The 18,973-nt window shown below is 32.2% G+C and overlaps 1 protein-coding gene across 10 annotated transcripts; it reads left to right on the top strand.

Moving 5' to 3' along the window:
- Window positions 1-3,111: 3,111 nt before the first annotated feature.
- Window positions 3,112-17,076, top strand: LOC147389011 (uncharacterized). 10 transcript variants are annotated; one of them, XR_015170517.1, is made up of 8 exons: window positions 3,121-3,342; window positions 4,297-4,417; window positions 9,468-9,599; window positions 9,681-9,793; window positions 9,874-9,935; window positions 15,816-15,861; window positions 16,153-16,223; window positions 16,724-17,076. XR_015170517.1 is itself a non-coding variant. In XM_086418023.1 (5 exons), the coding sequence occupies exons 1-5, from the start codon at window positions 3,324-3,326 to the stop codon at window positions 16,734-16,736; spliced, it is 270 nt and encodes an 89-aa protein (XP_086274149.1). In that variant the 5' UTR covers window positions 3,112-3,323; the 3' UTR covers window positions 16,737-17,076. The 10 variants fall into 10 exon arrangements, 2 of the variants coding, with proteins under 2 accessions (XP_086274149.1, XP_086274148.1); XR_015170516.1 differs by lacking the exon at window positions 16,153-16,223 and having other exon boundaries at window positions 3,124-3,342; XR_015170518.1 differs by lacking the exon at window positions 16,153-16,223 and having other exon boundaries at window positions 3,124-3,342; window positions 15,801-15,861.
- Window positions 17,077-18,973: the final 1,897 nt, after the last annotated feature.

Raw genomic sequence — 18,973 nt, 5'->3', positions numbered from 1 at the left:
AGGAAAAATCCTTGAAGGGGAAACTAAACTTTTGTTGAGTCATATTAATAAAAATTACATCTTTCACGTTGATATAGATTTTCAGATTACATAGATTGATTCCACTTTGTACTATCATTGTACTTATTAAAAATCGTAAAAAATATTTTAAAAAGAATTTTTTTTCTTCTAAAAACTGGTAAATATTTTAATGTTTCTAAATTATCATAATCCTATAAGAGTTAACAATGGTCTTCAACAATAAATTCAAACTGAAATTCATAACAACATTAAAATAGAATTTTCTTGCTCAGGCTAGATGGTTTTAAAATCCATCAGAGATTCATTCATCCCGAGTCATCATGTATCATTCATGGGCCTGATAAGATGCCAAAATTTAGATGAAGAACACTTTGCTTACTTAGTTAGCAAAGTTTCTTGACTGCAACACATTGCGGCATCCAAAACCATGATCCAATGCCATAGTGTTGCACTGGAAACAATTCTAAGAACTTAAAATGAAAATTATTTTTCACCGTTGCATTTTAATTTTGAGAGTTTGGTGGCTGTATATTTTCAGCCATCTTGGATCAAGAGCAAAAAAAATTCATTTTAGATTTTTTCACCTGAATGGTAGGTTTTTTTTTTTTTTTTTTAAATATATACTCTACAAGGGTGTGGTGTTGGATTTTCAATTCACTAACACTTTCCTTAATAGCATAGTAAGATTTTAAGTCTTACTAAGGGTCATCTTGCTCAAATGGATTATCACATTAGTAATCTAACACCGCAGGCCTCTAGAGTTCTTGAAAAAACTTAGATAAATTTTTTTTTCCTTTTTGGACTTGTTCCAATGTTTTGAAAATGGACGTCTACTGAACTTCCACCTATCTCTCAAATTTAAATTAAAATTCAACAGGGAAAAGCAACTTTTTTGGATTTTTTTCAAAGTTCATAGAATTTTGTCCTATAGAACCCTAAAGCATCGGATCATGGTTTTGGATGCCATAACTAGAGCCCAAGTACCATTATTGGAAATTTAAAATCAATTAAGGAACTTATTGGAGCCGCTTAAACCCTAAACCTTAGACTTAACTATCTTTAAGACCATTAATCTCTCTTCTCAAAGGTTTGCATGTAACCCTCAATCGATACCTTTTTTGCTTAAGAAAGGCCTCATTCTCATGAGACATGTGCGTTTGTTATATTTAAAAAAGATTAAACCTAGGTAAAGCCTTGATTTCTTGTTAAGAAAAATATTTTGTAAGCTCTGATAACTCAATGGCCTGACATGATATGTAATTCTCTTACAATTTTATTTTTTCCTGATAAGGAACATTCTTCAAACACCCATTTTCAATTGTTTGACTAATTTAAAAATAGTAAGCATGTGTCACCATTAATCTCCTTATACCACCATCATCATTGTCGTTATCTTTGATACTATCGTCACTATCCAATTTTTATGGAACTCACATGACAATCACCACCATTATATAATCTCTCCTACCAAAAGATAAATAAGAAAAAGAATTTCTTAAAACAAACTAAAATTGTATCGATAGTCGTATTGACCATAAATATTACATCTTTCACATAAAAATATATTTTTAGGTAATATAATTTGACTCCACTTTGAACTAATTAATTGAAAATTGTAAAACCTATAAAAATAGTAATTTAAAAAAAAAATTTGATAAAGATTTTAATGTTTCTTAATTTTATAAATAACAATACTTAATAACGATATTCTAAAATAAATTTGAAGTCAAAATATTCTAACATCACTAAAAGAATTGGTCAAAGAAGCTAGATCATATACACCCTGGGGTTAAAACCCACTTCCTACACCTCACAATCTTTTCACATAGATCTCACATTAAATGCTCTTCCAAAAGAATATTTTTTGATTGGTACATGTTAAGATGCATTAAATACATCTTCAAATTTTATTTTCCTACCTAAAATGCACTAAATAAAGTTAAATGCACCTTCAAAATTTATTTTCCTGCCTAAAATTCACTAAAAAAATTAAATGCACCTACAAATTAATTTTCCTACCTAAAATGCCATAAAAAAATAGAAAAATACTCTAAAAAGTTTATTTCCAATGTTTATTTAATGCACTTTTTAATGTGCCCCTAGGGCACACGTTAACAAAATCATTTTTTGATACTGGTGGCAATATTTGAGGTGTTAGAGGTCGATTTTAACCCTCCACCCTAGGTTTTACAATCTGTATGTTTTACCAAAAAAATAAAATATGGAAACTCGAAATGTATATTTTAATACTAAAAAACAATTAAATGTTCTTTAAACATGCTCAACAATTTTTACTTGTTTTCTTTGTTTTTATACTCACCATAAATTTTTTAATTAATAAAATAATAGTCATTTTGATATACAATCTTGAAGTTATGTAGATTTAAAATTAATGTGTGCATTTAGCCTTTTAACTCATCCTCTTTTGATCACGTTGTTATATATAACTATATAAGGAAAATGCTAAAGTGATTGTCAAGACACCGCATTAGACATTGAGCCGATGTGGAAGTGTGCACGGAACTATAGATATTTTTCTTCGAGAGACAACATGAAAAAAGCCTATATTTGACAGACGAAGGCGTTGAATTTTTCATTGTTGACTATTTTTTTCTTGATGGATTGAAATCATCAAATTGATGAAGGATGAGAGAAATTTGATGGCTTTAAATTGTTGAATATTAGGAACATCCAAATTTCAACAGCCCTAGATTGAAAAAATTTGATTTCTAAAATTCATGGGCCTTGGCCCATTGAATTTTCTTATTGAATTCTCCAATTTTCAGGTAGTGAGATAGAAGTGAAAAGCATATACAATTATGTGGACACCTCCACGTTATCTCAATGTCTAACACAGTGTCTTATGCCGTCACTATAAGATGATTCTATATATGATGATCACCTTCTCAAACTAGATGGTATTAAAATCTATTTCATGAGCAAGATAAGATGATTAAATAAATCAGGATTTATTTTCTTTTTATTTTTCAGTTTTTGGCTTTTTATATTCAAATATCTTAATGAAACTTAACAATCTTTGGAACCCAGGTGACTCACCCGAGTCAAAATAGGGATTTACAAGTATATAAAGAACTTATGGGATCCACCAAAACCCTAGCTTACCCCTAACACCTCGGAGTAAGACCTGACTTTCTCCATCAGAACCATTACTCTCTTCTTCCAACGTTCTTATCTCACCCACAAGCCCTTGCCCATGTCTTGTTTTTTTCTCTATCTCTTATGTTAACCTAGTTATCAAGAAAACTTAAACTTTTCAGTCTCCATTAAAGGCTCGGGCGAGGATGGAGCGATTTTTCCGAGGTGAGTAGATTTTCTCGCTTTGATCTATAGTTTTTTTTATTTGGTTAAATGTTTGGTTGTTGTTTTGTTTAATCGAAAGCTTCTTCCACTGTTTTCAGACTAGATGGCTGTGTTTGATTAAAGTATTTCTTCATTCTTGTACTACCAATGAATCTTGAACTATATTTAGCCTATCAAGTGTTCAAAATAGATTGAAAAAGTAGAAATTTGATCGTTAAAATATAATTTAACTATCGATTTGGTTTTTTAATAATTTTTCTGTAAATTCTATTTTCTTTTTTTTCAAAAGAAAAAATTAGGGTAAATTACCATTTCGTGAGCTGAATATGAAGAAATTCCGATTTCGACTCACTGTTCATTTTTATCCCCAAACTATGATGATCTCACTAGTTTAAAGTAGCTAAAAACTGAAAAATATGAGATCGTCGCTTTTATAAACAGTGAGTTTGTCACTTTAAAAAACCTACGAAAGTTGGTCATGGTTTGGGAAATTTCTCAAAAAATTATATATGGAGTTAAAAGTTGCTCTACATGTCTCAAAAGCTTCTTTCACTATTTTCAGTCTAGCTGTGTGTATTTAATTGAACTATTTCTTAATTCCTGTACTCCCAATAAATCTTGAACTCGGTTTAGCAGATTCAGGTGTACAAATTAGGTTGAAAAATTAGAACTTTGATTGTTAAGATATAATTTAACTCTCGATTTGGTTTTTAAAAAAAGTTTTTTTTTTTCTGTTAGCTATATCAAAAAAGTCTCCTTTTATTCTGATAAATTAGTTATCGGAAACAAACACAGTGTTAAGTGTCTTTAGATAAGGAGATATCCAATGAAGATGCCTTTTAATAATGCGTAGGCTCTCTGGTTTTTTGGATCATGACCTTTGACACCAGTTTTAAATTTATTTACTTTCTCATTGTTGAAAAGTGTGATCTTTATTAAATTTTGTGTTTGTAGGTCAATTGAAGGATGTTTTCATAGAGTCCTTCAAGATGATAGAGCTAAATTGGATGATCTGCACTGCAATCATGAGGTCACTGGTCCGATCCCAGTTTATAAGCAAATGGAAGGTCAACAGGTACTATTCCTTTCGTTCAAATTAAGATGTTTGTATGGTTTTGCTGGTGTGGTGGATGTCTTCTGAAAAACTGTTTTCATTCTTGTTTTCTTGTTATTTTCTTACAATATTCTGTAGTTGTATTTTAAAGCATTTTTTTAAAACTAATTTTTAAAGTATAAGTTTATTGTATTTCATTTAAAACTTCTGTTTTTTAATCAAGTATTTAAAAAAAATGGAACCTGGAACTGAATCAAAGCCAATCAAAACTCAAAAGCTCAGGTTGGGTTTTAACTTTGATGTTTTCTAAAAATCAGAACTGAACCTCAATTATTAGGTTTGATCCTAGTTTTTGCAAAACTTGACATATATAAATATCTCACCACTGTTTTATAATTGATGACTTACCCTATGACACATCTTTGTTGGAAGAATAAAAAAATGACCTATGAGCCCTCATTTTCAATCTCAAGCCATAACTTCTCATTTTTCTTCCAAAACTCAAGGATAATGTTTTTTTTTTCTTTCTAACTCATTCAATACATCATCTTCAACTATTTAGGGAAGAGCATTTGAAAAGACAGGGTTATCTCAAGTATTCAACAAAATGTAAAACATCACTATCTTTTCCTTACATATCAAACTTGAAAACATAGGTAAGAACTTTTGAAAGTCAACAAATTCTGCAAAAATATAGTAGTATTTTTTTTTCAAATGTAATTGTTTGGATGCAGATCCTTTTGTGTCCTTTGTATTTTAATTGTCGAAGCTTTGTCAGATGCATGCATGGTCATAGGCTCTATCCATTCTCAAATGACTAATAAATTAGGAACTTATAATATGGTTATTTGAACATCAATCTTCCTCTTTATCCTTTCTCCTAAACCCTCTCCATATCAAATGTTCCCACACACACCACTGTCACTGACAGCCCAACTCCATCATCGTCTTAGTGCAATCATTACAACTATCACTGCCATCATTATCATTTTCTTCAATGTTGTTGTCACCTTCCCATTTTTATTGTAGTCACATGAAAATCACCACTATAGATCCTGCTACCAAAAGAAATAAGAGACAATTCTCAAGAAGAAACTAAAATTTTACTAATAATCTGAATGATATAAATTACATCTTTAACTTAGATCTTCAAACTCATAATGATTCATTTTTTACTATTAATGCACTTACTAAAAATTGATTGTGAAACTTTTTAAAAATGGTAAAGGTTTAATATTTCTAAGACTTCTTTAAAGCTATAATAATTAATGACAATATTATAAAAAAATATCTGAACTCAAAAGAAACTGAAAACGTTAAAATATAATTTATCCAAGAAGCTGTCGTAACCTAGGGAGAATGCTAAAAATCATCTCCCACGATGGTGCCTTGTACTTGCACTTTAGATCTCGTGACTCGACTAGTAGATGGTGATATCGCTTCCATCAAAGACGTGATCTTCTTGTTCACTTATCCTGATGGCAGAGAGGCTGACGCCTCTGTTTTGGATCTAGGGGTGTGTTGCCTTTCTCTTCTTCGGTTAGGTTTCCAAAGAGGTCTCGGTGAAAGGTGACTTCAAAATTCTAGTCTCATTCTCCCCTTCCCTTGATTCATGATCCACATATATTAATGCTCCAGTAAAAGAATTTTTTTATTGGTAGAAAAATTCATTCTACTAAAGGAAAGGATGGTCATAACCTTAAGGGAAGTCAGGAATATTTTAATACTAAATGTAATCTCCCAAATGAGGTGGAAACAACTGATAGGGGGTAAAAATCACTTTGGCAGAAATCTTAGGGAATTCAATTGAAACACTTTGGCAGCCAATGTGTCATGGGTCAATGGTTACCATGCATCCAAAATTCGAATAGAACAACTGTATAGCATGGTAATGTGTAATTAGAAAATTCAAATTGAGGTAGGTTTAAAATCATGGTGGTACAGTCTTTCCATGTGGTCGCCTATCAGAAAGACAAAATAGAACTCCCAATGTATGTAACGGTTCTCTAAACCTTCCATTTATGTGAACTGTGAATACTGACTTTCATTTTAGTAAGTCTTTGGTGACAAACAAGATTGGATTTCCTGCATTTATAGTAAAGTAAGTACATAGTTGGATTACTAGTTATCACCATTGAAGAGAATGCTTCATTTTGTAGATATAAATATCTGTAAGTTTATCATTTTTAGTTAATATATCTGCCTGGTTCTACCTATAGGATGGTGCTTTGACTTCTAATCCCTAGCATAATGACAAGAGAATGCTTCATTTTGTAGAAAATATAGAAATGTGTATTTCATATTTTAATAATAGAATTATATATTTGCAACAATTGTACGAGTAGATAAATAATTAATTGATATTAATAGAATTTGAGGTTAAAACCACTCCTTCTAGGGCAGAAGAGTGAGATGAACAACATGATCGCAAATTGTGGAATAACCTGACAGAGACAAAAAAAAATTATAAGTGAAAATAGCTTTACTAATTCGATATATATCCCACGGTTTTTGTTGGACATTTTAGATACCCCTCTATTTCTAATTGATGACAGATCCCTTGACCACTAATAAAAAATGACTTGATATGCAAACCACTTGGCAAAACCCTTAATTCCCCCCCCCCCTCGACGTGAAAATCCCAAATTTTAACAAAATAAATTGTTGGACCTAGCCTATCGAATTTTAATACCCAAATTCCGTGGCCAATGGTCCACAAAACACATTTTGCGATTGCCACTCTCTGTCTCTCTCTCACTCACTCATTCTCTATCCCTATTCCTCCCTCGATTTTGTCTCTTGATCGATCTCATCTCTCCCTCTATTTGATCTCTTGATCTTTCTCTATCTGATCGCTCAATCTTTGATTGCTCGAAGTGATCTCTCGATCTCTCAACATTGGAAATGATGGAGCGAAGAAGTTCTCTGTTATTTTTTAAGGTGAGTTTCTCTTTCTCCTTTCTCTCAAGTTGATGGATTCGTAATGCTGTTCAAGTTGTTGAAGATGAGATCTAGGATTTCTGATTCCACAAAATATATTAATTTTGGTTTTCTATTTCCCAAATGTGTTAATTTTGCACGAAACAAAACCTAAGAACAAATAAAAATTTGATTTATTTATCGAAGAGTTGTTCTCATATTCTTCAAGTTGAAAGGTAATTTTGTTATTCGATTTCTTCTTTTCCACTTATTAGGATTTCATATCATTTTAATTTGATTTACAAAAATGAAATACATGAACATCAACACTATTTCTTCTCCTGTCGATCAGTTTTAGAGTTTTTTGAAATCTGCGAGATTTTGATCATCTGTTGGTGTTCTTAATCTTTAAAAGAGTATGATTCAATTGCTTCGTTATCATGTTTTAGGATTTTATTAAACCTTATAAGCTTTGGAGATCACATAAGTTGTTTCAAAACAAATTTAGAATTTGAGATTTTGTTTCGATACTCAATCTAAATATTTTAGTGATCTGTCGATGATTATGGATTGGATGTTGTAGGGTTGTTTGATTCCTTATTTAATTTTCATACAATTTTTTCGTTGATGATTATAAGATTCATTGTTTTAACATTGCTCTCAGATTTGTTGATTTTCTAGAAATTAATTGCATTTCTCTAACTAATATTTTAGATAAAAATAGATCATTTATGTGATGTTTTACATATTTATTATATGTTTTTTTTGTTCTCAGTGGATGTCATATATAATGCTTTGTTTGTTTACTTTTTTTTTTTTTATAATGTTGAGGCGCTTCCTTATTGATTTTCTATTTGCAATCCATCTCTAGTAATCTCTCTATTGTCCAACAAAGACTCTATTTTCGAAGAACTTCCCCTGTCAAACACTCTATACAATCGTATTATTGTGTCAAAACTTGGCAACACACTTTATGAAAGAAATCTCTAATTGCTAGAGCCTTCTTGTACCTAAGGATCAAGCTAGTGGTGTTGAACTAAAAATATGAATGATTCCTATGCTTCCTAGAACTAGAAGAATTCCAAAACTTGTTGACTAGCTTTTTTACCTGTTCATCCAAGTATTAAATTATTTGAGATATGGAAATACATGGATATGACCATCTTGTGGAATCCCATATTGTCATCATCATGTGATCAACTAAATCCCCAAAATGCCTGTACATTGGTCAATTAAAACCTCAAACGTTCGACGAATCAAATGATCTTTAATTAAAACTTATAGAATCCTATAGGATTCTCATGTTAAAGGTTTATTGTAAATACACATAGAAAAATCATAGGTGCCAACACATACTCACATACCATGAGATCAACTTGTCCTTGATGGAAAAACTCGTATCTATAAAAATGATCATTGTGCTTGTGAGGGATGTGGAGATTGGGGAACAAGTTGTCCCCAAGCTCACTTCCTATAGTCCTAGAAAAAATAATAGGTTTACTAGAATCTGACGCAGCTGCATCATTCAAAGCTTTTTCATACCTATACTTATATTGATTGACAGTCTTGCATTCTACAATTGGATACAAAGGTGGTGCCTCCCAAGGAACCACTCTTCTAGCTTGGCATAACATCATGGAATTTCATATCACACTCAAATCGTATATTTTTTCTAATGAAAGCTCCCCATATCTCAAATCAGAAGGTACATCTGTATTTTTAACTATTTTCATCTAACTTTTTAAGATAAAGATTTCCTAGAGTTCTTTTAGATGCCTACCATACTAGTCTAATTACAATTGGAATTAAAATAGTTAATCTGATCTTGCAAGGAATACTGATGGATAGCCCTGAATCTCATGTTGTTCGGTACAACTACTATATGATTTTCCTGGATTAATAAGTAATTTGTGTAATGGTTCACATTTATTGATATTGTGAACTTTTCTGTTTAACCTCAATGCAAAATCAATCTTTCTGCACATGCATATTGAATTGCCGTAATGCGTTAAATAATACACTTGTAATTTATAGGCGACATGTGATTCAAATGCAAATGACAAAATGAGGAACCCTAGTCAAAATTCTTTTTGTTTTTATCTGAAATTGTTAAGTGCTTAAGAAGCTTAGAAAATGTTATTATTTTGTGCAGTTTTACTACGATCCAATTGAAGACCATCAATTTAGATCATTGAAAGAGGTGGAATTTTGTGGAATTTTACGTGAAAACTGGAATTCGTCCATTCAAGAGGGAAAAAAAAAGAATGCTAAAGCTAACATTGTGGTGAGCTGAAGAATATCTCCTTATTTTTTTAGCAGATCCACCAAGAATTTACTCCTTTTATGGTTTCTAACTGGCATGCAGTGGTGTTTCCTTTACAATCTTTGGATAACTCTAAGCCCTGTGAAGCAAATGGATTAAACTGGAACAATATGAACGGGAAAATATCTTCTTCAAACTTTGACTCTGTCAAAAAGGTAAGATTGGTTCTTACCAGTGATGCTGAAAGATCAAAGTTGGCATTTGTGGTGATGAAAGGGTTCTGGATTCCTGTCAGTGTGAATGGGCTACAACTTTTACGTCTTTTCCCCATTGAAGTATTGGCACCTCATTCCAAAGGTATCTTGATTACTCACATTGTTTCTATAATTGAGTAGATCAATGCAATTTTTTTCCAGATATTAAATGGTATGTGGGCCCATATGGAGATTAATTAAGGTTGGGGGACGGACTTTTTGAGATCATTATCACGAAAATTCTTTCCTTGGCTCATATTTTTTGTAATGTTGGTTCCACAAACTTATGTAAAAGATCTTGTGCACAAAATCGTGTATCATAGAACTATTGTAGGTTTATTCAGGATTGGGACAAAATTATAAAAAAGCACTCTAAATAACTTAAATATCATGTTGTCATCGTGTAATCGCTTCAACCCCTTTTCACTAAATAGTTTAGAAGAGTCCGATTGGTAATTAGGGGATTTTCTGAGAATTGGGAGTCGCCACCTAGGTTAGATATAGGAACAAAAAATAATGTCAAATGGATATGGATCGATCCACGGATCAGAGAAATAGGTAAAGGGTTAGATTACAGGTTTTGGAAGGTGTTAGGCACCGAATCCGCCCGATCAAGATGATCGTTCTTTACTACGATCCAAAATTATCCTATGGTCAACATGCACAGATTAAAATTAAATAAAGGTCTAATCATCATAAAATTATATCGGATTTGCTAAATGAATCTTATGGCTAAAATTGTTCAATTATTACATGATTCTTCGAATTCCACAAAAAGGGAAAATTTTGAAAAAAGCCCTAATCATATCATATATTCTGGAGTTCACATGGCAATATGTTCCAAATCATCTGAAATAGGAACTTATGAAAATTCTCCAAATAGGAAAATTGTGAATATGAAACTGATAAATTGGTAACTTGTGGAGTTTCTAAATAAGAAATTTGAAATTTCTTAAATTAGAAATTTAACAATATATGATGAATTTCAAAATTAGAAATTTATAAAAATGAATTCTCCAAAATAGAAAGTTTCAAAAAAATATAAAATTTTCGAATTAGAAAATCTTGAATTTCCATGAACACGAAATTTTCAAATAGGATAATGCATAAACTTCTTAATTGGGAAAAATGTGAAATCTCTAAATTAAAAATTTATGAATGTGTTTTCCCAAGATAGAAAATTATGAAATTTTCATACTAGAGATTTTCAAAAATGAATTTCTCAAAATAACAATTATGAATATAAATCTTTCAAATGAGGAAAGTATGAGCACATGGTAACTCAACAAATCGGCGAACTTCAATATCGCACACCCCCCAAGTGCATGAATCTTAAAATTGATGAAATTCAAAATCATGTAAAATTATTAAATCAGGAAAATATAGGCATACATGAATCTCGAAATTAGCAAAACTCTGAATCATTTAATTATCAAATCAAGAAAATTATGCACATACATGAATCTCAAAATTAGCCAAAATCAAAATCACGTAAAATCATCAAATCATGAATCATGTTAGCAAATTCATGGGTTGGAGATTCACATGTCAAATTTCTAAGTTGGGGATCTCGTGAACACATAGCAAATCAACGAACCGAGAATTCATATACATAAAAATTTTGAATAAAAACATTGTGAACACGTGGCCAATCAACGAATAAAAAACTCATGTGTACATGAAAAATTTTGAAACCTCAAAAAAAGTTAAGGATACGTGATACACGCTACGAACACATTGATTAAAGTTAGACCATCATCCATACACAATAGAAATGAGAAAAGGAGGAGAAAGAAAAAAAAATGAAAATACAAAATAAAATAAAAATAAAAATAAAAATAAATAAAAATAAAAAAAAAAATAAAAATAAAAAATAAAAAATAAAAAATAAAAAATAAATTGAACTTACCTCCACGATAGAGTTGTCACTGCGGTGCTTTCCTTTAGATAGAACTCGAAATAGCTTGAGAAAAGAAAGTTGGAAGATGACGAGATGAGGGCTGTTGTGAGTTGATCAAGAAAACAAAAAATTGTAGACAATGGCTATTGTAGAAGCTGCTACTATGAGTTGTGGTTGTGCTGTCAATCAAGAGAAGGAAAACAATTATTGCCTATGCTGTTAAGGCATTGTGAAGTAAAAAAGGATAATGGTTGTGCTATTGGCTTTCAAAGGAAGAGAAAGAGATGGCTAAGGGCTGTTGCCCTTATGGGATGAGATGGAAAATTAAAACGAGATGGCTGGGGCTGTTTGGGACATTCAAGAGAGGGAGAGAGCAACGTTGCTGTTGTACAAAGTTGGAGAGGGTGAGAGCGGTGTTGCTGCTGTTGGGAATTGGAGAGGGAGAACGTGAGAGAGAAAGGAGGACAGAGAGAGGGTGGTGAGAGAGAGCAAGGATTGTAGAGGAAGCAGCCAAGTAAATCCCTCTTCTCTCTTCTTTCTTCTCTTTCTTTCTTTCTTTTTTGTTTGCTGTCCAAAACAAGGATTGAACTAAAAAGGTAGATGAGCAAGAGGAGAAGAAAGAGATAGAGAGAGATGAGGACGGGGAGAAGAACGTGAGAGAGATGAGGGAGCTAGGATGTGAGAGAGATTAGTAAAAGGAGAAGAACATGAGAGATGAGGGAGCAAGGACGTGATAGAGATGAGTGTAGAGAGAGAGGGAGCCGAGAATAGACATCTGGTCAGTATTTTTCATTGGAAAAGAATAACGTTCAACAGTCTCTCCTTGGAGAAAAGGGAGAATGTTCAGCAGTATCACATTGGGGAAGAGGGAGTTCCCTTCTTTTAAAACATGGGAGAGAGCCAAGGGGTTGTTGCTGAGTCGATAGATTGAGAGAGAGAGCATGCGTGGGATGAGAGAATGTTAGGAAGATAGCTCCCCCAACAACGTATAGAAGAGCCTTTTATAAGAATAAGTTTCTATTTTTTGTTTCTTCTTTCTTTTTTTTGTAAACTTAAATGGGCAACGATACCATGTTATTTGCACTTCGATAATCCTTCATTGAGTAAACCTTGATTGATTGATTTTAATTATTTTCGATTTTTAATGATCATTTTGATTTTAATTGGGATTTTATGGATTAATTGAGTTTAATTCGACTTTTAACTGGTTGATTAAATTTTGATTTGGACCTTATTGATCGATCGATTTTTAATTTGAATTTTGTTGGATCGATTAAATTTTGGTTTGTCTTTAATTGGTTGATTTGATTTTAAATTTATTTTCGATTTGATTTTGAATTTTAGTTTGAAATTTCTTTGATTGATTTTGATTCAATTTAGACTTAAATTTTTAATTTGATTTTGATTTTAATTTAAATTGTTTGATTAAATTTTTTATTTGACTTTTAATTTGATTTTGCTTTTAATTTAACTTTTTGATTATTTTTAATTTGATTTTGATTAAATTTTCATTCTGGTCGAGGATTTTTCAATTTTTATCATGTTTTCCTAAGAATCAGGGTCTTTAGGTCAAAGTCGGACATTGAGGGGCATTTCAGTCATTTTTTCATTTCTCATAAATTTTTCTGTTTTCTTTGATTTGGTTCTCATTAGACTTGAAACCATATTTTGAGTGCAATGGAGGTACTTTCGAAATTTTTCGGAGGTTCGAAATTCCTGAGGGGTATTTTCGTCATTTTGATAATATTTGTAGATTTTTACGAATTTTGGCGTGAGATTTCTTTCAATCCTAACGTGATTATTTCTAAGTTTCGAGATCGAATTGTTCTTAGCATCACAATGCCTCTAGGTTATTGAAATATATAGCAAACCTAAGCGTACGCGCTTGCTAAATCGAGTGTAAGGTGTAGCAATCCTAAGTGTATGTAAATTTTTATGTCGAGTCATAACAAATAATGGAGATAGAAAGAGTAGAAATGGAAAGATTGGGGACAGTACTCACAAGTCTTCGAGTTCTTTGCGCTCATCATTAGGCATTCACCACAACCAAAGGACGAATTGTCGAATTAGGCAAATGCAAAATTGGGGTGTCTACACATCGTTTTCTATACATCATAAAAATAATTGGGTCATGAATCCCATTAACTCTATTATGGACCATATCTTTAGTCAAGGCACATTATTTTATTTATTTTCATATTAACTCCCATCCAAATCGTTTGTAGGCTTCCTCTTGTCCTTTTATTACCGTCGACATCACACTGAAACAATCCTCACTGCTGATGTTATTGATCTTATTTGCACATGCCCAAACCACCTCAAGCAACTTTTCCTTATTTTATCTGAAGCTACTTATAAATTTCCTTGAATATACTCATTTTTGGTTTTGTGTTTCTTGATCTTGCCACTCATCCCTCGCAATATCCTCATCTACGCTATGCTCATCTAGCAACATGTTTCTCAACAACTCAACACGTGTTGACTAAAAAAATTATATTTTCTTGCATGAACCGTAAGATGCCCAAAAGTTCTAGATAAATGTTAGCTATGATCTACACGAAAGCTTTTATCAGGTTGAAAATAAAATTAACTTCCCTTATGCACTCCCCTCACATCTGTCTGGTATACCTGATATTATTGGAAAATAAAATATAATATAAATGCTAATAGGAAGATGATGCACTGCTCGATATAAGTTGATTCACTGCAATTTCAAATACTATCTTTAAGGATTTAACAAGCATATGACCTATTGGTGAATGTACAAATGGTTTGTTAAATCCAGTACTTTTTTGTAATCTCTATTTCTATCTTCTCCCATGTTAATTTGGTGGATAGAATTTAGAGAACATCTTGAAGTTGGCAGCTGAAGATGTTTCCTTCCCCACAACAACGAAGACTCTAAAGTTATTTGTAGCAACTCAGAGGGGATTGGCCATGAACAATCATCTGCACATAACTCACACCATCATCATCTTTGGTGCCATTCTTGGCACCTATTTAAACGATGCTTCTCATATCCTCCCCATGCGAAATTTCGTGATGGTGGTCTCACATTGCCATATACCGAATATGGTGCTGCCTGATTTCTTGTTTCGGGAAATTTTTGAATAGGCTAAAGGCCATTGTCCCACCTTCATGGGCATCGTGAATGTAGAAAGTGCACTCCTCCCTTCTCAAGTTTTTACTTACCATTTTATTTTTCTCCCCCCTTTACTTTCATATCTCAATTTGGTAAATAGTCAATGATACACTGTTACCCTTTCTTTGAAATAGCATAGGATTATGTTAATGAATAAGCTACAGTACTTAAGTTTGATTACACTTTGTGCAGTATATATCATCATAGAGAGAAATATACATCAGAACAATGTTTTTCTTTTTTGTTTTTTCTATTTAACTTTATCCTTGCTTCCTTGATTTTTTTTCTTTTTTTTCTCCCCCGATAACGACAGTCAGCTTTACTAGAGTACCATTTATGGTACTTGATGCTATGCTACTGAAAGAATCCCTTAGCCATCTTCTCATAATTGTTACCAATAGAACTGTATGGCATTCTAATCCCAATTTTTTATCTTGAAGACTCACTTGCAGCCAATGAGATTCATATAAGCTTGACTAGGGATGAGACCATTTCTGATTCTAGAGAAGAGGATAAAAGTTTGCCAGTATGGCTTCACATCATTTAGGATCCCTTAGAGCCTGTGTATCACAATTAGACTCTGTGATAGAGCGATAACTAAACCAAATGATATGCAAGAACAATACAGGGTGAAGATATTGTCATCGACCTGCAAATGTTTGCCTGAAACTGAGCTCATGATGAGTAGAGTGAAGTCTAAATTGTTGTGAACTGGTTCATTATCGAGAAGAAAATCCCGAAATCAGGCTTCCAGCCCTTAAGTAACAATTAGATGTTTGTTTTATTAATTCCCCACTGACCCAACAAAAGCACTTATCACATGAAGTTTGCATAATTCTGGTTTTAACGCTTATACATAAGTCTCACAATTAACAAAAAATATATTCAGATTTGTGCAATCTTTTGCATTACCTTAGCCATTTTAGTTTCTTGTTCTGCAGGATTTTGCATGCTATTCCTTCAAATGAAGCCATTGATACTGTTGAGGTTAGCCCATTTTAATTTCTAGTTCTGCTAATGGATGCACATTATTACCACTACTACTGCTTGCACTGTTACCCTTTATAATCTTGGGTTTTCTTAGATTTTGATCGTGTGTTTTCTAGTTCTGGTTTGAATTTTTATGGGATAACAGATAATAGTTATGATTGTAAATGTGAATTGAGTTTGTGGTGAGATATATATGACCTCTCAATTTTTAAAATATTCTTTGAAGCTCATCCTCTAATAATTTTCTACATGAAAATATTTGACGGGTTGGTCCATCAAATTTGACAGGCACCCCTCCCTATTCTTTCTTTCAACCTTCTAAACCCTTGGAAGCATGAGTTTTTAGGGGAAAAAACAAGGTAACCTTGGTTATTTTGTGCTCATTGGTTGTTAAGAAGGGATGCAATAGAAAATTTGAGTAATTAATTAAGAGAGTTTCTATTGCCACACCAACATTTGCTGATGCCACCCCAAGTGCTAATTATTGGGTGATTTACATATGAATTGGGGTGGCATTGGCAAAAGTTGGTGTGGCAATATAATCCCTCTTAAACGAATACCAAAATCAAAGGTTGAAGACAACGATTCTTTGGGGGAAAAAATCAAGGTTTTGTTTTTTGGTAAGAGGTTCAAGAAGAAAAGTTACTAGTTTGAAAATCAGACACTATTGCGAGAAGGGAGGTGTGGGGTATGTCATTAGTTTGCAAATTCAGTGGCATCTCAAATAAGCACAAAAATAAGAGGTGTATGAATAAATTATCCTATATAACATCTAAGATTAGTGTTGAATGTTTTACTTCAAACATTAATCCCATTCAACTCAAATTCTTCTGTTGTATTTTCTTTTGTTGGATTTCAGGTTTATCAGGTGACATCATAATGACTTGCGGCGCCAGATGTGGTGAAACATGGAAACAAAAAAGTTAAAAGCTGAGATGGTGATGGTTTGAGGAGATGAGAAGTTAGGAGCTGATGAAATTGATGGAAAATTTGTGAGGTGATGGACGCCCTTGGATTAACTATAGAAAGTGTAGTCAAGCTGTTGCTCTGTATTTGTAACATTATTTATTTTTGGCTGTGCAAGTGAGTGGTGTTAAAAGTAGGAATTTTTGTTGTTGTTGTAGTTTCTTAGGGCATAACCATGTCATATATGTATGATTAGTTTGTGTCTATTATAATTTTAAAATCTATCATGTTGGCTTTGATACTCTATTTTATTGCTTAAGAAAAAAAAAAAAAAGTACATGTTATGTTTATTTCTAAGAGGAAGAGAGTCCAATGCATCAAACTTCTTCGTACTTTCAATTCTTGAATCCAATTTCAAAGATTTGGATTGGACTTAAAAATTATCCATAATCAAGATGAATCACCCAAATCATCTCGATATCTTGAAAGAGACATAATCTAAAAGTCATTCATGTTTTAAATTGTAACGGGCAAAATTAAGGACAAGTTACTTAGGAGTAGGAGGTGTCCTCTATATACTACTTTTTACTTGTAGTTCGCTGTAGTGAATTTTAAATGATAGAGATTGACAAATTGAAAAGAAAATCTTACAATGTGCAAGTATCACAGGACTCCTCTATATTAAGAGAGATTCTTCAGTTGGTACATTGGTATTATTATTATATGTTGATGACATTATAGTTACTTGCACTCAGTCTTGTGAGACATGAAAGATGTCGGTGATCTTCATTACTTCCTACAATTCACTCAGTCAAAATATACTCTGGGACTTTTGGCCCAAATTGGCTTAGTAGGTGCCAAAATGGGCTCCACTCCCATGTAGATCAGATTTAAAAAGAAAAATTGATAAACAAATAATATTTTTAGTCTCATCAAAAGCTTCGAAAATGAACAGTCCCTGAACTATTTTTAATTAATATATCAGGTCTTGTTCTACCTATAGGAGGGTGCTTTGACTTCTAATCCCTAGTATAGTGACAAAGTCGCAATTTGGGAATAATTTGACAAAGAAAAACTTCGAAAAAATCGGTAAAGTTGGAAAAACTTTGTCAAAACATTGGAAAAAACAATTAGGAAAGCAAATAATAAAACAACTAGAGGTCTTAATTTTATGAACTTTGAAAAAAAATAATTAAGAAAAACATTTTTGTAACAGCTGAATTTTCATTTTAAGTTTAGGAGTTAGTATCCATCCATTTTCAAAAACTTGGATCAACTCCAAAATAAATTGCTTTTAATTTTTTTTATCTAAATTTTTTCCACAAAATCTAAAGGTTCTTAGTATTGGATTGCAAATGTGGCACTCCATTTAAGCTCAACAACCCTTAGTACGATTTGAAATCTTACTAAGTTAGTAAGAAAGTATTTTTCTAATAAAATAATATATTATTTAAAAAATCCCTGTAACAAAGTTGCGCAAAAACTGAAACCGCGAGGCAGGAAGTTGAACAACCTGTGTTCCTTGCACTTATTCGCGATTAGTAAGTGTTTTTAACAAAAAAAATCACGGTTTTCTTCGAAAAATTACCGATTTTTTAAAGAAAAAACGTGATTTAATTGGTGGATGAGAATTTAGCCATTAAATTGCGATTTTTTCAAAAAACCAACAATTTTTGTCACTATGATCCCTATAGCAAAGGTTGACTTGCTGACTTCGTGGTTTAGCAAAGTATTTTGCTACACCTTTTATCAATGCATGTTTTTTTGCTTATTATGTTCTAGTTGTTAGATTGAACATAACCATTTTTTTTTAACTCCAGTCACTTGCACTGTTATGCTAGTTATGTTCATCACCGTGCATGATAGTTTGGATTTAATAGCTTGAGAGAGTAGAAGTTATAAGTGATAGCCATGATCACACAACAAGGTTTTGTTTTCTTGGATTGGTAAGTTGGATTTGATATCTAGTCTTCCCATTTAACGAAGTCCGAATCTATTTAGAGTTATTTATCATGGTGCATTCATTACAAAGTGATAGGGTGGCAAAGCCTTCTATTTCACATAGTAAAATTTCAAATTTCATTTTGAGGTAATATTTTGATTTAAAAAAAAAAAAAAGAATCTTGTTTAGAGCATTTTGATACAATCTGGAATATTTCCTAGACATTAAATGTTTCTTCTCGGTGATGTTTCCAATTGGCCA

Source organism: Akebia trifoliata, chromosome 12 (genome assembly GCF_017979445.1).
Source record: "Akebia trifoliata isolate Shusen 1 chromosome 12, ASM1797944v1, whole genome shotgun sequence".
NCBI lineage: Eukaryota > Viridiplantae > Streptophyta > Magnoliopsida > Ranunculales > Lardizabalaceae > Akebia > Akebia trifoliata.
The sequence above is the reverse complement of the archived record's forward strand: the minus strand, read 5'-3'. Positions and strand labels throughout refer to the sequence as shown.

What these genes read in the sequence shown, in the direction of transcription:
- LOC147389011 (XM_086418022.1), top strand. Translation starts at nt 9,659, where the DNA reads ATGGTTTCTAACTGGCATGCAGTGGTGTTTCCTTTACAATCTTTGGAT. An exon ending in ATTGGCACCTCATTCCAAAG is followed by an intron (nt 9,936 to 15,815) that starts GTATCTTGATTA and finishes CTTGTTCTGCAG; the next exon opens with GATTTTGCATGCTATTCCTT.